General features: G+C 41.5%; 2 protein-coding genes and 1 pseudogene across 2 annotated transcripts; 2 read left to right on the top strand and 1 right to left on the bottom strand.

Moving 5' to 3' along the window:
* The first annotated feature begins 9257 nt into the window (after nt 1-9257).
* LOC146522556 (uncharacterized) lies at nt 9258-12085 on the top strand. The gene is made up of 2 exons (XM_085141667.1): nt 9258-10187; nt 10640-12085. The coding sequence occupies exons 1-2, from the start codon at nt 9531-9533 to the stop codon at nt 10757-10759; spliced, it is 777 nt and encodes a 258-aa protein (XP_084997793.1). The 5' UTR covers nt 9258-9530; the 3' UTR covers nt 10760-12085.
* A 4460-nt stretch (nt 12086-16545) lies between these two features.
* On the top strand, nt 16546-17906 carry LOC146522557 (uncharacterized). The gene is made up of 2 exons (XM_085155529.1): nt 16546-17311; nt 17404-17906. The coding sequence occupies exon 1, from the start codon at nt 16591-16593 to the stop codon at nt 17275-17277; it is 687 nt and encodes a 228-aa protein (XP_085011655.1). The 5' UTR covers nt 16546-16590; the 3' UTR covers nt 17278-17311; nt 17404-17906.
* A 2661-nt stretch (nt 17907-20567) lies between these two features.
* LOC146522558 (uncharacterized) lies at nt 20568-21598 on the bottom strand (annotated as a pseudogene).
* Nucleotides 21599-23663: the final 2065 nt, after the last annotated feature.

Consider the following 23663-nt stretch of genomic DNA (forward strand, 5'->3'; position numbering starts at 1 on the left):
CTACTCTGAGCCCCTCCCGGATGGCCGAACTTCTCACCCTATCTCTAAGGGAGATGCCAGCCACCCTTCGGAGGAAGCTCATTTCCGCCGCTTGTATCCGCGATCTCGTCCTTTCGGTCACTACCCACAGCTCGTGGCCATAGGTGAGGGTAGGGACGTAGATCGACCGGTAAATTGAGAGCCTCGCTTTTACACTCAGCTCCCTCTTCACCACGACGGACCGGTGCAGCGTCTGCATTACTGCAGCTGCAGCCCCAATCCGTCTGTCGATCTCCGGCTCCCTTCTCCCATCACTCGCGAACAAGACCCCGAGATACTTGAACTCCTCCACTTGGGGCAGGACCTCATCCCCGACCCGAAGTGGGCACTCCACCCTTTTCCGGCTGAGAACCATGGTCTCAGATTTGGAGGTGCTGATCCTCATTCCCGCTGCTTCACACTCGGCTGCGAACCGCTCCAGTGCGAGCTGGAGGCCCTCACCCGATGAAGCCAACAGAACCACATCATCCGCAAAGATCAGAGATGAGATCCTGAGGCCACCAAAGCAAAAGCCCTCCGCCACTTGGCTGCGCCTAGAAATCCTGTCCATAAAACCATCACGTCCAATAGAAAAAACAGCACAAAAACACCCATAACTATGAGCCTCATTCGGAAATAGATGCCTGCACCAGGAGAGAAAAAGGCGCACGAAAGTGGTCGGCAGATGAAGACAAAACTCGGCATAATCATACTTTCACGTTTTGAAATCTACAAAGGTTTATACTTTGAGAATCAACTTGTGAGAACTGTGACTAATCTTCATGTGTGTGGGGAAAAAGTGTATAAAGTGTGTGGTGAGGGGCTAGTTATTCTGAGAACCCCTGCTGCAATAAATGAGGGACCACTGCATATACTTTCTCTATGACTGTTGTTTTCAACCTCTTAACATTTAATATTGTCTTGACAGAGCCAACTGATTCTGCAGCAGAGCATCCCCTGTGGCTTCTCCTTGCTCCCCAGTCCCTGGTCCCACAGCTCCTGCTGCTGCACCCACAGGTATGTAATTGTAGCATCAGATTTACAGCAAGCACTGATAACTTTTTACTTGGTTGGATTCCCTTGTAATCACCTTTACTAAATATCTACAACCAATCTGTTTATATCCTGTTTTTCTTTTCAATGTTGAAAATGAAAATCTAGTAGCAGCCTTCTCATTTCTTTGTGTTGTTTTGTGCTATGTTTTACAGGCCCACAGAGGCCTCACACGTTGTATCAGTGCATCATGACACCCCACACCAGCAAAGTCTTGCAGGAACCTGCTTTATCATCAGCTACAAGGCCAGAACAAGTATTTCAATACCCATGTACCATCCCACTTCTCTGCTGCTTTCAACAACTCTGAGCTCTCCACGGTGGACTGGATTGACTCCCTGTGTGCAGAAGATTTAACTGCTCTTTTTAACTCAACATGCACTTCTATTCTGGACTCCATCGCTCCCCTAAAATCACTCCGTCCCAAAGCTCACACTGAACCCTGGATCACAGACTCTGTTCGTGCTCTCAGGCGCTCCTGCAGGTGTGCTGAGAGAAAGTGGAAAAAGGACAAGCTGCAAATCTCCTTCAATATCCTGAGAGACTCTCTTTTAACTTATCAGAAAGCTGCTAAAGAGGCTAAGTCCTCCTACATATCTAACCTGGTCAGCAGTAATGTCCATAAACCTCAGAATCTGTTTCGTGTTCTAAACTCCATTGTTGATCCTCATACGTCCACTCGCCTCACACCTTCTGCCACCCTCTGCAACGACTTTTTATATTTTTTTGTTAACAAGATTTCCTCCCTGCAGTCTGTCATTCCACCTCCACCTTTAAATCCCTGTGTTTCTCCCTCATGCCAATCAGCCTTTAACCAGTTTGAGCTAATCTCTCTTTCTCAGCTGCATGAAACAGTCTGCATGGTCAAGTCTACCAACTGTTCCACTGACGCTATCCCCTCTCGTCTTCTGAAGCAGGTCCTGGACTCAGTTGGACCTGTCCTTCTGGTCCTGATCAATGCCTGTCTCAGCTCTGGTTGTTTCCCAACATTTTTTAAGCATGCCGTTGTTCAACCTCTCCTCAAAAAGCCTAACCTGGACCCATCTATACTCTCTAACTATAGGCCCATCTCCAATCTGCCCTTTCTGTCCAAAGTACTGGAGCAAGTTGTCCTCAGGCAGCTCCAGTCATTTTTAGACAACAACAGTCTCTATGAGAAGTTTCAGTCTGGTTTTAGAGCTCGTCACAGCACTGAAACCGCCTTACTGAGAGTTTTTAATGATCTGCTTTTAACTGTAGACTCTGGTTGTGCTGCTGTCCTAGTAACCTTAGACCTGACAGCAGCCTTCGACACTGTTGATCGCAACATACTGTTATCCCGCCTAGAACACTGTGTCGGTTTGAAAGGTACTGTCTTAAAGTTTTTCCAGTCCTACCTGGATAACAGGAGTTTTTCTGTTCACCTCGGTGAACTGTCATCTCCCAGAGCCCCTTTAACTTGTGGTGTACCTCAGGGGTCCATTCTAGGCCCCCTGCTGTTTACTCTGTATTTGCTCCCTCTGGGCGATGTGCTGCGCAAACATAATGTGTCCTTCCACACCTTTGCTGATGACATTCAGATTTACCTCCCTCTGAGGTTAGACTGTAAGGACTCTTTGCAGCCGTTATTCTCCTGTCTGTCTGACATTAAGACTTGGATGGCTCTTAACTTCCTACATCTAAATGAAAGTAAAACTGAAGTCATTGTGTTTGGGCTTCCTAAAGACCCCAACCTTTCCTTTGATTTTATGGGACCCCTAACTTCCAAATGTACTTCCTCCATTAAGAGCCTCGGTGTTACTTTTGACAGTGCTTTTAAATTTGATAAACAAATCAGCTCCGTAGTCAAGGGATCTTTTTATCATCTACAGATTTTAGCTAAAGTCAAGTCCTACCTGTGCAGGAACGATCTAGAAAGGGTGGTCCATGCTTTTATTACTTCACGGCTGGACTACTGTAACTCCCTTTATGCTGGTTTAGATCGTTCCTGTCTGCATCGCCTCCAACTGGTGCAGAACGCTGCTGCTCGCATGCTGACCGGTTCCAAAAAGAGAGACCACATCACTCCGGTCCTCTGCTCTCTCCACTGGCTCCCAGTTGCTTTTAGGATTGATTTTAAAATTTTACTGCTGGTTTTTAAGGCTCTTAACGGTACTGCACCTCCTTACCTGGCAGAGCTTCTTAGCATTTACCGCCCCAGGAGATCTTTGAGGTCAGCAGACCTGATGCTTTTAGATGTTCCCAGGCACAGATTAAAGACTAGGGGAGAGAGGGCTTTTGCTGTGGCTGCACCCAGACTGTGGAACAGTTTACCTCCTCACATCAGATTCTCCACAAGCCTAGGAACTTTTAAAACTGCTCTTAAAACTCACCTCTTCTCATTGGCTTTTAGCAAGGTTTAACTTACTGTTTTAACTTATTGTTTTTATCAGTGAGGTGTTTTATGTACTTGTGTTTTATTGTATTTTATATTTGTATTTTATTGTACAGCACTTTGGTCAGCCTTGGTTGTTTTTAAATGTGCTTTATAAATAAACTTGACTTGACTTGACTTGACATTTCACAGGCATCAGAAAGTGGATCATCAAAGGCAGCAAACCGCCTGTTAAATTACTCTAATGATGGTGTGTTTGTGGTCACGCTGCAGAATCAGGCCAAGGTCTCTCTGTTAACTGCAGAGCATCAGACCTTATCTGTGATCCTCCCAATGGTTTCTCTCTGTGTGCCCCAGGTTGATGGAGAGCTCTCATTAAACCTGCAGAGCAGTGAGAATGTCCAGCTTCAGGACTTCATGGAGGACTTTGGCTTCTTGGGAGTGGTGCTGCTGATAGATGTCATTGTTCTCTTCTCTCTCTCTCTGACTGTTTGTTTGCTAAATCCATTTTTCCACATTTCCATAGTTTTGTTTTTCAGGCTAGTTTATTTATTTATTTGTTCCTTTGTTATTTAAGAAAATAATATTGCCAGATTTCTGGAGAAGAGGCAAAGGGACACTGGAAGACACGAAAACATGACACAAACACGATCACGATGTAACAGTTGGTGAAATGTTAGTATTTGACCACTAGGCGTAGCTCTTGTAATAATGTAATGTAATTAACGCATTTTATTTTGTATGTTTTATTTTTATGTTGAGCATAAACATTTTCCTTTTTTTGCATACCGGATTGGTGTAAAGTCAATTTGATACAAGGAAAATAACCGGTTAATATTTTGAGTATAAGGTAAGGGCAGAGGTCACTTCCTGTTTTGGGAAGTAAGGTCAGAGAAGCTGCTCATGGTGAATGTGAAAGAAGAAATAAGTCCTAAGTTCCAATTACACCGGTTTGTCTACTTGCAGGCCAAAGTGGTATGTTTGTTTATATTTTGTGAATTTTATATTGTAATATATTTTAATGCTGAAATATAATTTTCTTATACATTTGTATTTGTACCTGTGTACGTTAAGAGAAGCACAGTAAACATCAGTAAAGAAGAACTCTCGTGTATGTGTACAAGCCGGCATACAGAGAGACTTTCCAACACACTATTACTGAACAAGACTCACAGCTAAGTAATGAATGGCAAATGTTCATAGGACACTCACTGTTTACTTGACTGTGAGTCAAGTACTTGACTCATAAGTAAAGATATCAAAGTTTCTTCATTTAATTTTTAAAACAAATATATATATTTTTTATTAATCATCATCATCACCAAATAATAATAATAATAATAATAATAATAATAATAATAATAATAATAATAATTATTATTATTATTATTATTATTATTATTATTATCATTATTACTATTGTTAGTAGTAGTAGTAGTAGTAATAGTAGTAGTAGTATTAGACAGTGGGGTAATTTTAATTTATTTTTAATTTAACCTTTATTTAACCAGAAAGATCCCGTTGAGATTAAAAACCTAATTTCAAGGGAGACCTGGCCAAGAAAGGCAGCAGCAAGTGTCTCACACTCAATTAAACACAGGCAGCAACAACACACATGCAAAAATAAAATGAAAAAACAAACAAACCATAAAATAAAATACAATTCAATAATAATAATTCAATAATTCTCTCTTTGCATGGTGGTATGGTTCTCTCCTCAGTTTTCAATCGCAAAGGAAAACAATCCCAGGTGTTAAAGCTGCTATTTTAAGGACTGTGATCCATGTCCTGATGGCTGCAGAGGGCAAGAAAATGGAAATCAGACATGTTAGTAAGTGGAAGTTTCAGTTTCAGTCCTGAATTAGTTTGAACAGAAAACCAAAAATGGCACAGTTCAAAGCTCAAGGTATGATGAGATGTACAGAGAGACAACTGACTATTGACCCCAAATTGCATTTTCAGAACATGTTTAAACTGTAGATCTGCCTGTGATAGAGAGACAAGCCTAAAAGGCTGCTAATAAGAGGAGACGCTAATAATATAGTTATTTCCTTTTTCACTTCCTGTGGTTGTCTTTATGTTCCCTGGTTTACATATGAGTGGGGAGATTCATGGTCATGTGTGTCATATTATTGTCAACACACACAGTGAGCACAGTGACACATTTCAAATCCAGTGCATTTGTTACAATAAGGGATTATTACCTGTTATAACATTCTGTATCATTGTTTGGTATGGTAATATGTCTTTGAACAATAAGACCAGACTTAGTAATCTGGTTAAAGGGGCTGTTTCGATTTCAGGGAGGTCTCGGGTCTAGCATGTGTACTTACAGGCAGGTGCTGAGGAAGGCAACCTGTGTCATGTTATGTTCAGACCATCCTCTTTAATGATTTTCAGCTGCTTCCCTCATGTCATCAGTATAAAGTACCTGCAGTGAAGACAAAGAGACATAGAGTGTCTTTTGTATTTGCTGCTATAATCATGGTTAATAACACTAAACCATAAGGGTTGTTGCCATTGCACTTTTTTGATGATAAAATTTGGTCTGTTCTCTCTGGGCTTTGTGTGTGTGTGTTGTGTTTGTTTGTTTTTGTCTCTCTGTATGGATAGAGATCAAATCAATTTCCCACTGGTGACAATAAAGTTACCATTGACCGTTGATGTTTTCTCTCCCCACATGTTCACAGCTATGGACTAAAGCACTTATATTCTTAAAAATGTATGAAGAGCTCCCCCGTGTGGTTCGTAAAAGCACCTTGTCTGCTTCTAGACCAGTGGTCGGCAACACCCAAAGTGCCATTTCGACCTGGTTTGCACAGAAAACACTGGGAGCCACCAATTTTTGAGATCTAAAATGAAGATAACGCTGCATATATTGTTTGATTGTTTTATGTTTAAGCTTTGTATAAACAACTATAATGTCCTGCTTATGAAATCCATGGAGTACTACAGAGAAAATTGCATTTAAATTATGTAATGAATGCATTTTGAACATTATGAACTCTTAAAAAATAATAGCAACGAAGAAACACAATGAGTTAAGGCTAGCGCCAATCTCTCTCTTAAGTTAAATACTTAGAATTTGTTGGCCTAAGTTACGTGGAGCCGCAGTATAAGGATGAAAGAGCTGCATGTGACTTGGGAGCTGTGGGTTGTCAACCTGTTATAGACTCAATCCTTTCTGGTTTTCATTCAGTCCTGTGGACAAACTCATTTTGCTGCATAAATGAAATGATCTAATAATTGATTTGTGCTCTTGATTCTCTATAGTTTGGCGTCATATTAATTTCTATCTATTGTAAAATGAATAATGTTCTAATAATATTCCTTCCTCCGTGAACATGACGACACGTGTCTGTCCCGTAACAAAATGACTCAACTATGATGGAGCTAAAAAATACTGAAGTCTGGTTACAGCTGCAGATGTTTCACTCTGAGTGACTCTCAGACTCTTCATTTATGTTCATCTGTGGGAAGTAAAGGAGTTTTTGGTTTGGTTATACTTATATACAGAAAACACACATGTAATTATGTAATGCTGCAAGTACACACTTTAGGCTTTGAAACTCATTTATTGATGTTAAAAGAAGGACTGTATGTAGACTGAAGGCACCAAAGAAGACACTGGAGAAACCAAAGAGTTTATTTAGAAACAGAATGAGTAGAAATACACAGGCAGATGGATAAAATGTAAAAGTCATGCAAACTAAAGAAATAAACAGAATACGAAAAGATGTGAATTTCCTGTTAGAACACGTTTCTTATGATAATATTTCTGGAAAAAAAAATGTTTCTAAGCTTCACACTAAACCGCCCATTCAAAGTAAAGCTGGTACTTCAAACTTCACACCGGGATGTTTTTTAGATGCTGAAAATGAGAAATATGTGTGAGGGTGGCAGCCACTGTTGACCTGAAGAGAAAGAAGATGAAGGTCCATGTGACTTCATCACTTCTGGATGTTGCACAGCACTGGGTCTATATGATGCACTGATTTCATCATCCACTCCACAAGGTTGATGATTCAAAGCCCCTGACAGCAGCTCAGGTTAGTTGTTGTTTCTAATGCCAGAATTTTAGAAACCATGAAACATAAATGAGAAATTCAGAAATTTTGACTCAGACACAAGTGGACACAGGGGGATGCTCACTAATAAAGGTGGAGGAGTGGATGATTCAGACCTTGTCTTGCTAACCTTCAGCTTCATGGACAGCACCCCTCTTTCTTTTCCTCTTCATGTTGGATGTAACAAAAATAATCTCCCCCATCTTTCTCCGTATCCTGTGCCACGTTTAAGCAAAAGCTCTGTCACAGAGTATCGGCATCAGCACACTCAGAACAGAAGAGTGGTATTTTCTTCCTCTTCAGCAGTTACGCTAAAGAAAAACAGAACTTTAACTTTGAGATGCATCTTCCGGGTGCCACATCTTAACACAAATCACTACTATCACTGCAAAATGCGTGATTGAAAACAATGGAGGCGCTTTCACTGATGCATTTTGAGCGTGCCCTGAGCAGGTGTCCAAAAACCTTGCACCTCCACCTCCCTGGATGGGGAAGTGTCTTCATCATCATTCTTAGAGATATCTAAAAGTTTGAATGGCTTTCATAAAACAGCTGCACACAGACATCACACAGACTGGCAGCTATTAATGAGGAGACCCTGATTAAGAGCTGCAGAAGCCTCTATCATAGCGGCTCCGTCCAAAGTTAAGTATGAAAAATGAAATCACATTAAGATTTACATGTAAAAAAAAATGAATAATATTCCAATTATGTTGTACTGTTGTACTAAGTATGACTGTGAAATGACAATAAAAAGTTATCTTGGCTTAATAGCAAAAAAAACAACAACAAAAAAACCCAACAAAAAGTACAGAAAATGTTTTTCTTTCCTTTTTTATTTTTTTCATATATAGCTGAAATGAATGACTTTGTAACCTAATTAATAATTTTATGTCCTGTTTAGTAGTAAACAGTCTTCCATCCATCCATTTTCTTCCACTTATTGACCGGTAAATCGAAGGTACAGCGTCCACATCACTGTGGTTGCAGCACTAATCAATCTGTCGATCTCCCGCTCCCTTCTCCTCTCACTCGTGAGCTTAAACTTCTCCATTTAAGGCAGGAACTCTTCCATTACCTGGAGTGCGCACACCACCCTCTTCTGGATTAGGACCATGGCATCTCTACTTTAAGATTAGGCTTAAAACTTTTCTTTTTGACAAAGCATATAATCAGGGCTGGATCAGGCGACCCTGAGTCCTCCCTTAGTTACACTGCAATAGGCCAAGGCTGTTGGGGGATTCCCATGATGCACTGTGTGTTTCTTCTTCAGTCCCCTTTGGGTTTTTTTTTTTTTTTTTTACCTTTATTTGTGTTTGTACACATCTCTCTATTTAATTATTAGTTACTATTAATATCCATCTCTCTTCCACAGTGTGCCTTTGTCCTGACTCACCCCAGTCAGACACAGCAGATGGCCTCCCCACCATGGGCCTGGGTTTCTTCCTTCCCATTGCTGCCAAAGAGCCTGCTCATAGGGGGGAAACCTGATTGTTGGAGGTTTTCTCTGCATCATTGTAGGGTCTTTACCTTACAATAAAATGAGCCTTTAGGCAACTGTTGATTTCAGGCTGTATAAAAAAACAGAATTAAACTGAGCTGACCTTTGACCTCACAGTAAACCTCTCAGGTCCACACAACCTCCTGTCATGTAGCTTCTGCCCAACACATTTCACACCTTGGCTCACTTTGATTTTGCCACGTAAATTAATGATAATAAAATATTATGAACAATATAATAATGTTATGGACACTGGAGTGTTCACCAAACACAAAGTGATGATCAGAATATGTTTGTTGGATTTCAGCACCTTGTGCTTGTAGTTACGTCTTATTGCCAGCTTCAGTTACACGGGGCAGAAATCTATTTAGGCTAGCACCATTTACAATGCCGGTGTATGCCGGTTGGGCGGACCCTGACATCACATCAGTTCATGCGCATGTGGCAAGCATTTCTATCAGTTTCTAAACCTAACGGAACTTCGCGATAACGCAGAAGAAGGTTGATAACGAAAACACTTCACTGTCAGATCGTCAGGATGAGCCTTTCATCAGTGTTCGTGTTCATTCTTCCTTTTATCTGTGCGGGATTGGGAGCACTGTACCAAACCACTGTGGGGGCAGATGTCGAGTTTCCGCTCTCAGAGGAGTGCAGGAAGGGAGAAGGCACACTGTATCAGCGGCTGGATGATGCCAGCACTCAGCTCATCGCATCTCTAAATGGTTACTGGAAGCCAGGGCGAGATTACACTGGCCGTGTGATCGTACGACGCGATTCGTTAATCTTAACAAATGCTAACTTCAATGACAACGGACATTATGAGTTTACCTGCAACAGGAAACACTTGGAAGCTTACAAGCTGGATGTATTTGTACCCTCTGAAGTTGCTGTATCCGAGGGTGGGGATGCCATCCTCCCGTGTCGCTCCGTCACAGCGGGCCAGTCGGTGAAGTCTGCGCGCTGGAGGAGAAACGGGGAAGTACTGCTCGAGCTGAATGGTCGGACAGGGGGAATCACATACGGGAATGACTTTAACAGAAGCCGGGTATCGATACCATCTGACTGGGACCGACGGGCAGACCTGTCCCTCACCATAAAGGGAGCTCAGCAACAAGACGGAGGAGTTTATTACTGCGACATAGAGAAGGCCGAGAAACACCGCTCTGCTGTCCGCCTGCGAGTGCGCAAACCACGGGTAAGTGCACCACACCCTGCTTTGTCTTGCAAACTGATTGATTTACAGCAGAAACGCTATAAATACAACATCTGCATTTGATGCCTTGATGACTTTCTGAGTGTGAATAACTTTACCACTAATGTTATTGTGTCAGGGTGAATCTGCTGTAACAACAGTAATTACAACAACACTGATCTCTGTCCTGGCAGCAAAGACTCACAGTTCAGGTTTTAACTATGTCATTAAGGAATTTAACAAGATAACAGGCACCTACAGGTGATTTTGTGGCTTAAACTGGGATTATCCCCTTTATTTCTAGTCAGATCACAGATTTCACATGAACGTTTCGTCTTGATGTTTTGCTGTAAACTGTGTGATCTTTGATTTGCTGTACACTGAAAGGCATTTAAAGCCCCAACAAAATGCACTGACTAACACGTCTGATTGTCATGTCTTCTTGCCGTCTGCAGGAGTCCTACCACTGGAGATGGATCACAATCATCATAACAGCAGCTGTTACATCTGTGATTGTTTTTACTCTCAAGTTCTTTTGGGGCTGGAGAGAGAAGACCAAGGTGGTACATGCATGAAGAGAGCAGAGGAGACAGTGTCTGAAACAGTCCACTAAATGACCAATCATTTATAATCAGGAGAAAAGCACATCTCTAAAAATTGCCCTGCCAAGCCTTCTGATGTTATACTGCCTATAAAAATAAATAGAAATAGCTTTTTGAAGTGCATTACTTTTAGTACCAAAGTTCAAACCCGAACCTTTATTTCACTGTGTAATGAAAGGCTTCATGGCAAAATAAACAGCAGATATCTGCACACTGCTAACTTACAGTGTAAAGATAAAAGAATACACACACACACAGATTTCTTTCTGACTTTTGACTTACTGATTTATTTGTGTCTTCTTCTTCTTGGCAGCTGTTCACTTGGTACCATTAAAGGTCTGCCCTGAGAAAGAAGGTGTAGCTTGGTTATAGCAACAGCTAATAAAACATTTTTATGATTTCTTCATTGATCTGTAAGAGGCTGAAGCTTATGGTTAATAAATTCAACAGTCTGTGTCGAGAAGTTGAATTTATTATCATTGTGTTGAGGAAAAAAGAGTCTTCAACCATAAACCACCAGCCATGGTTTCAGTTTCTGGCCAAATAAAGGTTTACAGTTTTATGCTCCTTCATTTGTTTGCATTAGGGTTGTTTACAGGCCACAGTGACAAAATGTGGTGAATTTGCTTGCACGATGAAAACACTACAGTTCAACTTCAAACACCCTCAAAGGTTCAAGCTGGACTTCTTTCTATGTCTAAAACTTTAAGGGATTCTGTTTTTTGTTTAATAACTGTGACTTTTACTTTTTCCATACCATGAAGTTACACATACATTCTGTCTTTTGCATCAAGTTTACTTTTAATCATTCTCTGCTGCAGTAAATCTGTGTGATTTTGATGTGTGGCTAACTCAGCTTCTTTTTAGAAATACTGAATCAGAGGAGTCTGACACTCAGACGATCAGCCAATAGAGTTTCTGGTGAAGCTGGAGCTGCTTTAAAATGGATCCTCAGAGCCCACATGATATTTCCTGCATGTTTGTAGAGTTTGAACAATAAATATATTCATTTACAGTGAGCACTTGTCCTGCTCTGTTTTTTAGTCTTTACTCTGTTTACTTTGTTCTTTATAAAAACTTCAAGAAGCTTCTTGTAAAATAAAATATCTCCAATAAAGCACAGCACTTAGGTTCATAAATATTCCTGTTAAATTAATGTAAAAATCAGTAAATGAACTGCTCAAAGAAAATCAGCACCATGAGGGAGCAGCAGGACAACAAACCTATACACAGACAGAAACATCTTTAATGAAAAGGAGAGCAAGAACCAGGACGAGACAGACCTCTGCAATGTGGAGTGAGGACTTTACATCCACTCATCATGGGCATAAATGTCATGACAATTTTAGTCTTTTCAATATTTCTTTGAACTGCCAGCAAAACAGACCCTGATGCTACCAGCACCATACTTGACAGCTAATAGAGCGTTCTGAAGTCTTCAAGCCTCACCTTCACTCTCCCAAACACACCTGTTATCACTGTGGCCAAATAGCTCAGTTCCAGCAGCTTCCAGTTCATGGCAGGCTTGATCCTCATTGTTCCTGAACACCCAAACAAATTTCCTCTGTCAGAAATGAAATAATGTTGTATTTGTATTCGTTCTAGTTAAAAATGATGTGGCCAAGAGTTCAGCCAGTCGGCACAGGTTAACGGACATCTAGGATGGTCTACCCACCTGAAGTGTTAAATGCTTCCTCGACTTTCATCCTCGTAAGAAGAGTTGTTGTTATTCATCCACTGAATGGGTCAGTACTGCAGGGTCCATCATTATGTCAGCACGGACAAGCAGATGACATGTATCGTCCCCGTTATATAAATAAATCAAATAGAAAAGTCCTTTCAGTGGACGATAATCTGACATAGTCTTGTTGAGCCACTTTTATGCGGCACTTCCCTTTGTTGTGTAACCTTCTCTATTCTATGTGCTTAGGTTCTGCTTGACTGTTCTGGATGACTGAGCTATCTGCTCACTGATTCAAACTGAGATGTGATGACATCGATCAGACGATGCACTTGAACTGCGAAGGTTTATTGAATGAACTTGAGGAAGGAGGGAGATCCGGGCCCTAGGTTCGTGTGATGCAATGTCACAATAGCGTATGCCTCAATACCGTACAGAAAAAGACCGATAGGTCGAACAGTGAGAATAAAAATAAGGATGTTTATAATCGTCGCAAAAGTTCCAGGTTTGATTGTAAATTTATGTAAATAAATATATGTAGTCGCACTGCTGTAATAGATCCTGGTTGATGAGCGCATATCGGAATTTTTATTTTTAAACCAGCTAGTCGGGTGGGGCTCACTGGTTTCAAACACTCAGAATACTTACCTGGAGTGCTTCATGCTTCCTCACCTGTTAGCTTTGTGAATTGTTGTTGTTGTGGAGTCATTAAATGAAACAAGGTGCTCAAATTAGCTTCCGATACAATATTCATGTTAATATGGATCGTCCCTGTTGTATAAATGAACAAAATACAAAAATAAATAAATAAAACCCAACAAAACAACTTATGACCTGGCATCAAACACGATCCCTTGTCTTCAATCAGAGTCACGTTAATGTAATCAGTAGACGTGGACGTCATGAATGCACCACGAATCTTTACCGCAGCTGCAAAACAGCTTCTAGATCCACGTCTCAATCTCATAACACTCCTGTGTTGTTATAAGATTAACTGCAAAATCCGCCTCAGCAGTAAAACTGATATTTCATGCAGCGTGTTTGCTGTTTTCCTAAACACAAGCAGTCATTTGAAATGATACACGTGCTTTGAAGTAAATTCTGTTAACAGGGGCTCTCCCAAACATGTAACTGCTCAGTATAATGCCCCCCCCCCCTCCCCTTTTTGAATGCATCTCTCGCAAATGTGGAAAGAATAGAGCTTATGCACACATATAAGAATATGGAAAGAACCTAAAAATGACCTGTCTCTATTTCCTCACAGCTGTTTTCATGTTTTCTTATTTTAAAATGATTCGTTGTGTTTGATTAATCTGGAAAAGCAAAGGGACACAACAGCCTGAGAGACGCACGCTGTGCTCTGCTGTAGGTTAGACTGTGATAATCTCTCTCACATCAGCGTTGTCCTCCTGGATTGGGGATTTTAGTCTATGCTTGAAATAAACTGCGAGCGGAAATTTAGCGTGCAGGGACTGTGCCACGCCTCAGAGATATGATAACAAATGCAGAGAGGAATGAGAAAGTGGCCCAACAGGTTGATATCAATAAAATACAAGTCCTTTGGGTGGATGGCAATCTTCCAGCTTCTCATTGAACAAACACCGATTTACACATAACAATCCTTTGGTGTGTAACATTATTCTCCCTGCCTGTGTTTTTAATGTCACCTGCTTGATTTGTCTGGATGAGAGAACAAATAAGGTTATTGGAAGACCCGGGAGAAGGCACACAGATTAAAAGGAACAATCACAGCACCTTCTCAGCACTCCCACAGAAGGTCCACCATCTAATGTTTTAAGGTGTAGGGATTTTTGTTTGTTTTATTTTATGTATTTTTACATTGTCGAAAGAAAACTGTCAACCAGTCAGCTTTTAGTGTTCGCTGTGCAGATGATTGTCCACAAAAACAACCAAACGTGGCCTTACTGTCACAAACTAAGTAAGGTAAACAGTTTAAGCACTGGTTTAGTAACCTCAATGAGACTCCTGAACTTTGCCCTCCCATTGTGTTTCTGGTGATTCATTTTCGTAAAATGTTTTTTTCTTTCTCTGATATCATCATAGTTCTGCTCGGGCTGCTTCAGGCAGAAGTATATGAGTGGCTACATGTTTAAACTTGGCTGGGTGATATTGTGAAATGTGACATTTTGGTTTTAATGAGGTTTTCTGGATGTCGCTTTAATTAACATCATTGAAGAAGGTTACCCCTGATCTGTTAATACCTGTGATTTTCTCCTGTTTGACTTTATACACACACAAGTGTTTTTCCCCCAATGTGGCGTTGTCTAAGCAGCAGGGCCTTGAATGTGGACAAACTGGTTAGACTGTACTGCCAGAAAGGAATAAAGAAGGACAAAGAGTCAAAAGATGGCAAAGTGAGTGCCACGCAAAGAGAAAACCCCTCACAGACAAATCAGAGATATAAGAAATGCAGAGAGAATCAGAAAGAGTCCCAGCATCTTCACCTTCAACCTGTTTGGCTTCAGGACTGACAGTAACATCACAGCCTGACTCACTGTGGAGTGGACTGCTGCTGTAGTGACAGAAGAAACGAGCATCCCAATGTTGTAATAAAAGTGCTATAAAATGTTACAAATAACAAATAATTTAACTGTTCCATGAGGTTTTGACACAGATTGTTGTGCTGTTACATTTTAGGGTTGTGTGCACAAAAGTGTGAAGCTCATATTTTTTTGTGTGAGGGATAAATGTTATTATTGAACATGACTGATGAAAATGTGCAGGTAGAAAATCGAGGATTACATCTCCGTGAGTGTTTCGTCTCCTTCTTTATCCTGCATGGGAGAGAAAAACGACATTATGAAGCTGGCATCGATCACGCATCACTGACTTAGTGGAATGATGCAGCCAGCATTACACCATCCTTTGCTGGATCTTTTAAGGGTGCGGTGGAGCTGTGGTCCTGCTGAAGTTTCACCCAGTTTGAACAGAACAATGATGCAAAATGAGCAGCACACGTCAGGGCCCTTCTCCCCGCAGGCCTCCGTGAAACCATGCTCCGTGGGACATTACACGCCTGCTTTCTTCTTAGTCTTAGTTTTCCTTTTTTGGGGAGCGTGGACTCTTCCCGCTAATAAACATTAGTAGCCTAAACGTTTTAATGTTTAATCGTGTTTTACGGAATGTTTTCTTTATGTGACAAGCATGCGTAGCAAAGTGTTAACTCGAGTTTCGTGTCCCGCCAAGAATAATCGATTTATTTTTTCAGTAAGAAACATCTTCAAACATAAGCACGATTGCGAATAAATCTACTGTTAAAAAATGAAACAGAATAAATGAAGATCAAACATCAGACTTGTAACAGTTCAACAGATAATGCCATCATTTTCCATTTTAGTGCAGCTGTAAAAGGCTTCAGCAGTCAACTCTTTATGAAGTTTAAACGAATGCCTTTTTTTTTTGTTTTAAATAGCCGAGCATTCTTTTCATTATCTGTAAAACTGCGTCTCATCCGTCGGTCAGCTCCTCCATGGACAGAATCCAACACATGATTGAAGGCGTGTGTCGCGCCTTTGAACACACGCGTCAGGCAGCTACACTGAGGTGTGTCCTCATTGTTTGACTTCACGCCCAGGCTAGTTTAATAAACAACCCGAGCTCGTTTCTGTCTGAGATGCCTCAGTGTGTGTGTCTGCGCACGCACGCCCGCGTGCGTTTGTGTGCGTGCGTGCGTTTGTGTGGTATCTACACATAGCCTACACGACCTCTGATGTGATACACTGTTTTGTCATGTTTGTTTTTTTCGTTATAGCTATATATATATTTAATTGCAATTCCTGTTACCATAGTTGGAATGTTGCATAAGACAAGAAATGGGCGAGCTTTGAGTTGCGAAGCCCGCTGACAAAAAAACATGGTCTGTGTAGTCATCGAGATAACGAGGCCGATGACCATCGCGACGAGGACGAGGAGTGGATAAGAAAGCCATCTTGCCTGTGAAACTGTAAATCCGGCTCGGAGGCCCATGTAATCGAGGCTGTTACTTTAAGAGGGATGGACTTGACCTCCTGACTATGAATAATGTAGACGATAAGAGGGACCAGAGGGACACGCCTCTCGTAAGACAAGCGAGAGCTCACACCACGCGCCGACCAAAGCTACGATGTCGAGTGGTGCAGTCTTCGTCTTTTTTGCTCTCTGTGTGCTTTTTGTTGGCTGCTGTGGAAAACCGGCGATTCTGGGAGAGTCTGTAGAGTTAAAAGCGGATGTGAAGTGTGACGCGCAGGAATTCAGTCTAATCTACCGGCTGAGGGATGACAGTCCACGGACTGTGGCCCAGCTGGTAAACGGTGTCTGGATGCCGGGAGAGAGGTACAGAGAGCTTGTGGAGCACAGATCCACGCTCAGCTTGTTGCTAACCCGTGTGAACTACAACGATCAAGGCTACTACGAGTTCATCTGCGCCGGGCAGGTTGTCACCACCATCCAGCTGGAGGTCCTCATCATCTCCAACAACAACCTCTCTGTGCCTGAAGGAGACACGCTCACGCTGCCGTGTTATTTCCACACTGAGGGGGACTCTGTGGACTCTGTTGTGTGGGAAAGAGACGGGGAACTGGTGCTGAACCACAGCCTCTCCTCCGGGGAGCTCATATATGGGACTGGGTTTGAGGGCAGAGCGTCTGTGAGGTCTGACTGGTTTGTACTGGGTGACCTGTCACTGACGGTGGAGCGGGTCCAGCTGGAGGACCGAGGTGACTTTTTCTGCCGTGTTAATAAAGGCAAAAAAAAAGAGCGGGAAGTGGAGAGAGAGGGGCAGCCCTGCCGCTGTGAGAGTGACGGTCAATGAGAAGATCACCATCATCAGCAGCACCTCTGCTCCTGTGAGTACACCTCTCCGCTAAACACTGAAGCACATCACAGCTGCTGACTCAGCGCGGGGGTCTCACATTATTTCATGTTTGTTTCTCTGCAGCCCACGCGTGAAGCAGACACACACACAACAGCTTGTGACACTCTCATCATCATCACAGCCGTCATAACCCTGCTGCTCTCTGCTGCTGCTGCTGCTGCTGTGTGGTTGGTTTGGAGGAGGAAGTTCCGAAGATCAGGATCCACACCTGGAGGCGCTGATGGAGGACCTGCCAGAGACGTGGAGAGGACACCTTTCACTGAGAGGAGCCCTGATAGAGGGACATTCATCGGATAACTGAAGCCTGTGTGTGTGTGGTTTCTACACAAACACAACCTCTGCTCTCTCTCTCTCTCTCTCTCGCTCTCGCTCTCTCTCGCTCTCGCTCTCTCTCTCTCTCTCTCTCTCTCTCTCTCTTTTTTTTTTTTTTTTTTTTTTTTTTTTTTATATATATTATGGGGTTTGGGTTTTTACTATCTCGCTCCTTGCTTTAGCCTAACTTCCTGTTCCTGTAGTTTATAAGTTTTATAAGATATAAATCTCAGCCTCTTTTCTGCCAATAAATATCTGAGATTTTAATGTTTGATCGTGTTTGTGTCATGTTTTCGTGTCTTCCTGAGTACCCTAAGTACCCTACATAGACAAAACAAGAAGATAGTTAAATGGAAATGTGGAAAAACTGTTTTAATAAACAAACAGAAGTCAAGCTAAGAATAAGAAAAAAGGCCAGGCAACAGGTTGGTTGGTATGACGTCATCAGACCAAATATTAGGTCAGAAAGTACAAAAACATCTCTCAGCTGAGCTCTGCCATCAAAACCTCTCGTTAATTGTTTTCACTTTAACCAATGCTGTGAATGAGTAAATACATTTCGATAATGAATTTTAGCTCTGCATAAATGAAGTTAGACTTCGTCAGTTTCACAACAAACAGTCGTGACTTAAACGTGTTAGTCCGACTTTCATGATACCACAGCATGGAAATTTACAGCAAACCGGTTCATGTGCATGTAGCTGTCTGTGCTTTACTCTTTTTTTTCTGCATTATCTTTCGTCCCACAGTGAGTCACCCTGTCTCTCTGAAATGTATTTGGGACTCAGCCAAAAAGTAAAAACGGGAAATACTGAAGCTGCTTGTGTTTAGTCCTGCTCTGTTGTAAATTCAATGACATTTGACCATCGTGTTGCTCCCATTGAAATGTATATAGCCTATTTAAAATCTAAAACTTATAATTGTCTGCAGCCTGCTTTTGTTACCACTGTCCTGTTTTAAATGGATACTAACTAGCTAACTGACTGGATGCCCATTAACTTTATAACTCCTTTTGTGTGTTTGTGTACAGAGAGACAGCCAGGTTCCTAATGGATATAAGGAAGTTTTTTCAAAAAAAGGAGCCACATTTAGGTAAAAGTGTAAAATCAAATGATCCATTAGTCAAGAATAATGTTGGATCAATGTTTCAATGTTTATATCTTTTATTAGATGTTCATGTGGTTTGGTTATTTTCCTTTTGGTTGAAAGTAAACTGAGAGAGGACTTTTTCATCAGTGATCTTAATAGTATTTTTTTCATATTAATGTAATTTTTCATCTAATTGAATACAATCTATTTGTGTATGATTGTCAGTCCGAAGAGGGAGAGAGGAAAGAGGGGAACGTTAGGAGAAAGTACAAGGTCAGGAAGAACCAGGTAAGAAAACAGACAGGAAACAGTGACAGGCAAAACAGAAACTGTTAAACTGACAAAGAGAAAAAACCTGATTTTACTCACACAATCAGGAAGTTGTGTCCTCCCTATATTAAAGCTGCTATACAGAATCTGCAAAACAAACTGGGTTGAAACATTTTGACCCTCTTTAACAACATTCCAACATAACATTATCATTGATTGGGGAGATTAAAATTAATGATATATTTTTATGTGGTTCAGCCACAACTCTACTAAAACCTCAGCCAGTAATAGGTAGGCCAACTTTTGGACCGTCCAGTTGTCTGTATGACTGCCGCAGTACGTACATCACATTTGCGCACTGTCAGAAAGAGCCAAACAGCCCTGGTGGAGTGAGGAGCTGTAAAGAGAAGCAGATGCTCTGTTTATATTCTAAAAATGTTTTAAGCTTGTTTCAAAGATTCGGTACTGCAGCTTTAAATGTTTTCCAAAAGCACACATACACTTATCAGTGTTTCTCACACTTTTTACAGTGTGGACCACCTGAGAAAAAATGTCAAGCTCTCTATAAGTACCACTATGAAAGCATGAAACTCATAACTCTTACAACACAAAATTAGTATTATTAAATTAGTAAAATTAGTATCTGCAATAAAGATTTTTTCATACATTTTATACATTCTAACACAGGCAAAGTTGCCTCCATTTTTATAGTTTTTATTAATATTTTGTAATAATTTATTCTGTTTTAGGAGTGTTTTTATGTATCTGTATTATATTATACATACACATTAAAAGTGAATCTCTGTCCAAAAAATGCACTCAGTTTACTTCTTACTCACTATGAGCATCATTCATTATTCTCCCCCAGTAATTAAGGTTAGGATATGTATTTTTTTTTTTTATTCCAATCCATTCTTCTTTTGCAGCATTTAAATAACCTTGATCAGATTTGATGGTTTTTGTTACAGACTTTTCAAAAAAGTGTTTTGCTTTTCTTTCACAAATGTGGGATTAAATTGTGTTAAAATGTACAAAACATTGATGCCATGTTTTGTGACGAGGACCCAGGCACAGAGAGACTTGATGAATTTAAGAATCTTATGATTTAATAAAGAAATTTGCAGACTTGCACAGAGATGGTAAAATTATGATGACAGATAATGGAGATGAAGACAACAGATGATGAGGACAGGGAGGAACAGGGGTTTAAATGCACCAAGGAGACAGTCGAGAACTCGGGACAACATTTAAGGATGCAGGGACTGACAGAGACAGGTTTATCTTGCCTGGCTGGGCAGCTCTCTGGGTGCTCAGCACCCCCAAAGCTCTGATCCTAGAATCGCCCCTGGCTTTAATCAGAAATCCTCTTTGGTCATTGTTCACTGATTTGTGAATATTTTCTGTTGTGATTTATACAAACGCTCTTGTCAATAATCTGCACAACAAACCACTGATTGAAAGACACTTTTCTTTTGACAACGTAAATATTCATGAAATAAAAAAATACAATTTAAAGTATTTAAAACTTAAAATTCTTCAGACGGTGAATTGTTTGTAAGAGCCGCTGATCTGCTGATGTTGATGAGTTCAGCGGTTTAGTCACCTCTGGATGAGGTCCAGGTAGTCGATCTAACCCACGGAGTCGACACGATATGTGTGTCCAGCAGAGTGGGCACGAAGCACATCTGGACCAGTAAGATTTGAGCAGCCACCTCACAAAGATGATAGACAAACACACTCCAGCTGTAATGCAGACAACAGCAGGAGTTCCCAGACCTTTCTCTTCACAAGATTCCTACGAGGAGATAACAGGACAGAAATTCAGTCAGCTTTAGACTCCGGTAGATACTTTTGCATAGACCGGGTCCGTGTGAATACTCGCAGACACAGATGGAGGACCAGGAGGAGTGCTGGTGGTCTGATCTGGGCTTCTCTCACTGACCTTCAGCCTCGCAGCAGCTGGTGTCCCCCTCTGTTCCCCTCTAACTTCTTTTTGGATGTAACAGAAATAATCCCCCTGATCTTCCCTCCGAGCCCGCTGCAGGTATAAGGACAGATCTCCGTGTGAGAGCCAATCAGCTGACAGACAGTCGACCATCAGCAGCCCAGTTACTGTTACCACCGCACGAGTCTCTCCCTAACCCTTAACACATCTTCCCCGTCTTTAACCCAGCGCACAGACCAGCAGGTGCCAGCTGCAGTTGGATAGTAGCAGGACAGGCTGCTCGCTTCTCCTTCTGTGACAGATGTTTCAGAGAACACGACAACCTCCACATGGACAGCAGACACCTCCCGACCGCCAAACATGAACCCATAAACTCCACTGTCCGTGTAAACTGAGCGGTTAAAGACGGGAGAAGAGTTGGGACTCATGCGATCTCCGAAACCTTTCTCTGGCGTCCAAACTCCGTGTCGGTGCGGAGCGACATCCTGGGACTGAAGCTGTATTTGGCGAAGTTTTCCATCTTCTTCACTCTCACAGTTTCCAGGAAGAATAAAAGAGTCTCCCAACATCACTTTCACATATGGTATACTCCCCTCACTGAAAACACTCACGAACAAGAGCGCAGGTAATAGCAGCTGAAGCAGCTCCATAACGGTGCTCTCTGTGTCCTGTATCGATTCCTGTCGGTCTCCCAGCCACATATATATTCATGTAAGACTCTGGCAGCTCTTGGTTTTGTCAGGAGCAAGATTGTAAACGCCCAGTTGCAATCTATCAGAATCAGAATACTTTATTAATCTCTATGGAAATTATGTGGGTTGCAGTTGCTCCAGTACAGTAACAGAAACAGACTATTTAGCAATACAATATATTACAGATTTAAGAAATAGTAATAATTTATACAAACCATTCTATAATAAATATCAAGAACTGACAGATGTGATTATAAATAAATGTCAGAAATATTTACAGCAGCACTAAATAGAAAAGAGTGTGTTAAAAAACTATTGCAGTGTTTACAGTGTGTTAGATGGAGGAGTTGTACAGGAATGATTACGTATGTCTTGGTGGTGCTTTTTGGTAATCTCAGTCTCTCACTGAATGTGCTCCTGTGGCTAGCCAGCACATCATGGAGTGGATGGGAGGTATTTTCCAACATTGTCTTTATCTTGGACAACATCCACCTCTCAGACACCACCCTAATCCATCCCCACAAGCGCTTTGAGGGTCTCCGAAAAGCGCTATATAAATGCAATCCATTATTATTATTATTGTTACTGGCCTTGTGGATCAGGTGATTGAGTCTGTTGGTATCAGCAATCCTCAACCGGGTCCCCCAGCATGCAACAGCATAGACAACAGCACTGTCCACAACAACAAACTCAAATTCATTGACGTGCAGGTCACTCCTGCAAATCCATGCGGTGTTAGAGCTGCTGAGGAATGTGCTTGCTTCATTTGTCGTACTCTGTACCTTCTCTGTGACTACATGGGTCATCCATTGTTCCCCTTTTCAAGAAATACATGTGCTCTATCTTAGACCCTCACCCCCCCCCCCCGCACCCCCCCCGCTCAAGCATGTTTTAGCGATGTCAGTCTCGTTGTATGTTTTATTACAGCGCTCTTGAGCTGACATTATATGTCATCTCATTTTCACAGCCAAGGAGATGAAGCAGCAATGTTTATTTCACTAACCCGGGCCTAGAGATCTAACCTGAGACACCTTGAAGACTGAGACTGCTCAGAATACTTGCCTGGAGGGTTTCATGTTTCCTCGCCTGTTATCTTTGTGAATTGTTGTTGATGTTGTGGAGTCACTAAATGCAACAAGGTCTTGTAATTAGCTTTCAATGCAGCAGTCATGTTAACATGTATCGTCTCTGTTGTATAAATAAATCAAATACAAAATTAAATAAATAAAAAACAACAAAACAACATGTCTCCGTGACCTCCTGCACACGATTGCTTGTTCTCAGTCAGAGCCACTCCCTCACTGGGCAGCCTGCCAGAGTCATTATCAAAGGTTTACCAAGACTAAGTGATGACATTTGGCGCTTTCTTTTTCTCCCATTCCAATAAGTTTTTCTTTTTTGCTGATTAAAAACAATAGAAAAACAGCAGCAGTGAGGGATGGGCGCTAATTGTGCTGTAACTGTAGCTGTTGCTGTGTTTGATCCTCTTCAGTCTAAACTATTCACATTCAAATATTCGTAATTGATGTTATTAATCCAGATAAGATGAGAGGTTACCTGTCAAATACCTGACGTAGAAATGTTTATTGAAGTAAGTTGGGCGTGTGCGAGTCAAATCCGGGAGAGCTTGATGGTTAACAAAGCGTGCAGACAAACAACCACAAGTCGCCAACAACGGAGAGAGTAACGGAGAGAGAGAAACGTGGAGGACTGACGACACTTGCTTGATTAAAAGGGAAAAAGCAAAGGGACGCACCAGCCTGAGAGATGCATGCTGCACTCTGCTGTGGGTTAGACCGTGATAACCTCTCTCTCATCAGTGTTCTCCTCTTAGATTGGGGGATTTTTGTCTGCGCTTGAAATAAACTCAGAGCACAAATTTCACCGGGGGTTGGGGGGATTTCTTCTCCCTCAAGTTTAGTTCGATGTCCGGTTGCAGTCTGCTGAGCTATCAGTATTTTTGCCACAAAAAGTGTTTGGTACATGGTTCATTTGAATTATTGTTTACATATCAT

The sequence above is a fragment of the Neolamprologus multifasciatus genome, chromosome 3 (assembly GCF_963576455.1).
Source record: "Neolamprologus multifasciatus chromosome 3, fNeoMul1.2, whole genome shotgun sequence".
In the NCBI taxonomy this organism is placed as follows: Eukaryota; Metazoa; Chordata; class Actinopteri; order Cichliformes; family Cichlidae; genus Neolamprologus; species Neolamprologus multifasciatus.

Excerpts from the sequence above, each read along its gene's own strand:
- LOC146522556 (XM_085141667.1), top strand. The coding sequence starts at position 9,531 with ATGAGCCTTTCATCAGTGTTCGTGTTCATTCTTCCTTTTATCTGTGCG. Across the intron at positions 10,188-10,639 it reads TGCGAGTGCGCAAACCACGG|GAGTCCTACCACTGGAGATG; the intron begins GTAAGTGCACCA and ends TGCCGTCTGCAG.
- LOC146522557 (XM_085155529.1), top strand. The coding sequence starts at position 16,591 with ATGTCGAGTGGTGCAGTCTTCGTCTTTTTTGCTCTCTGTGTGCTTTTT.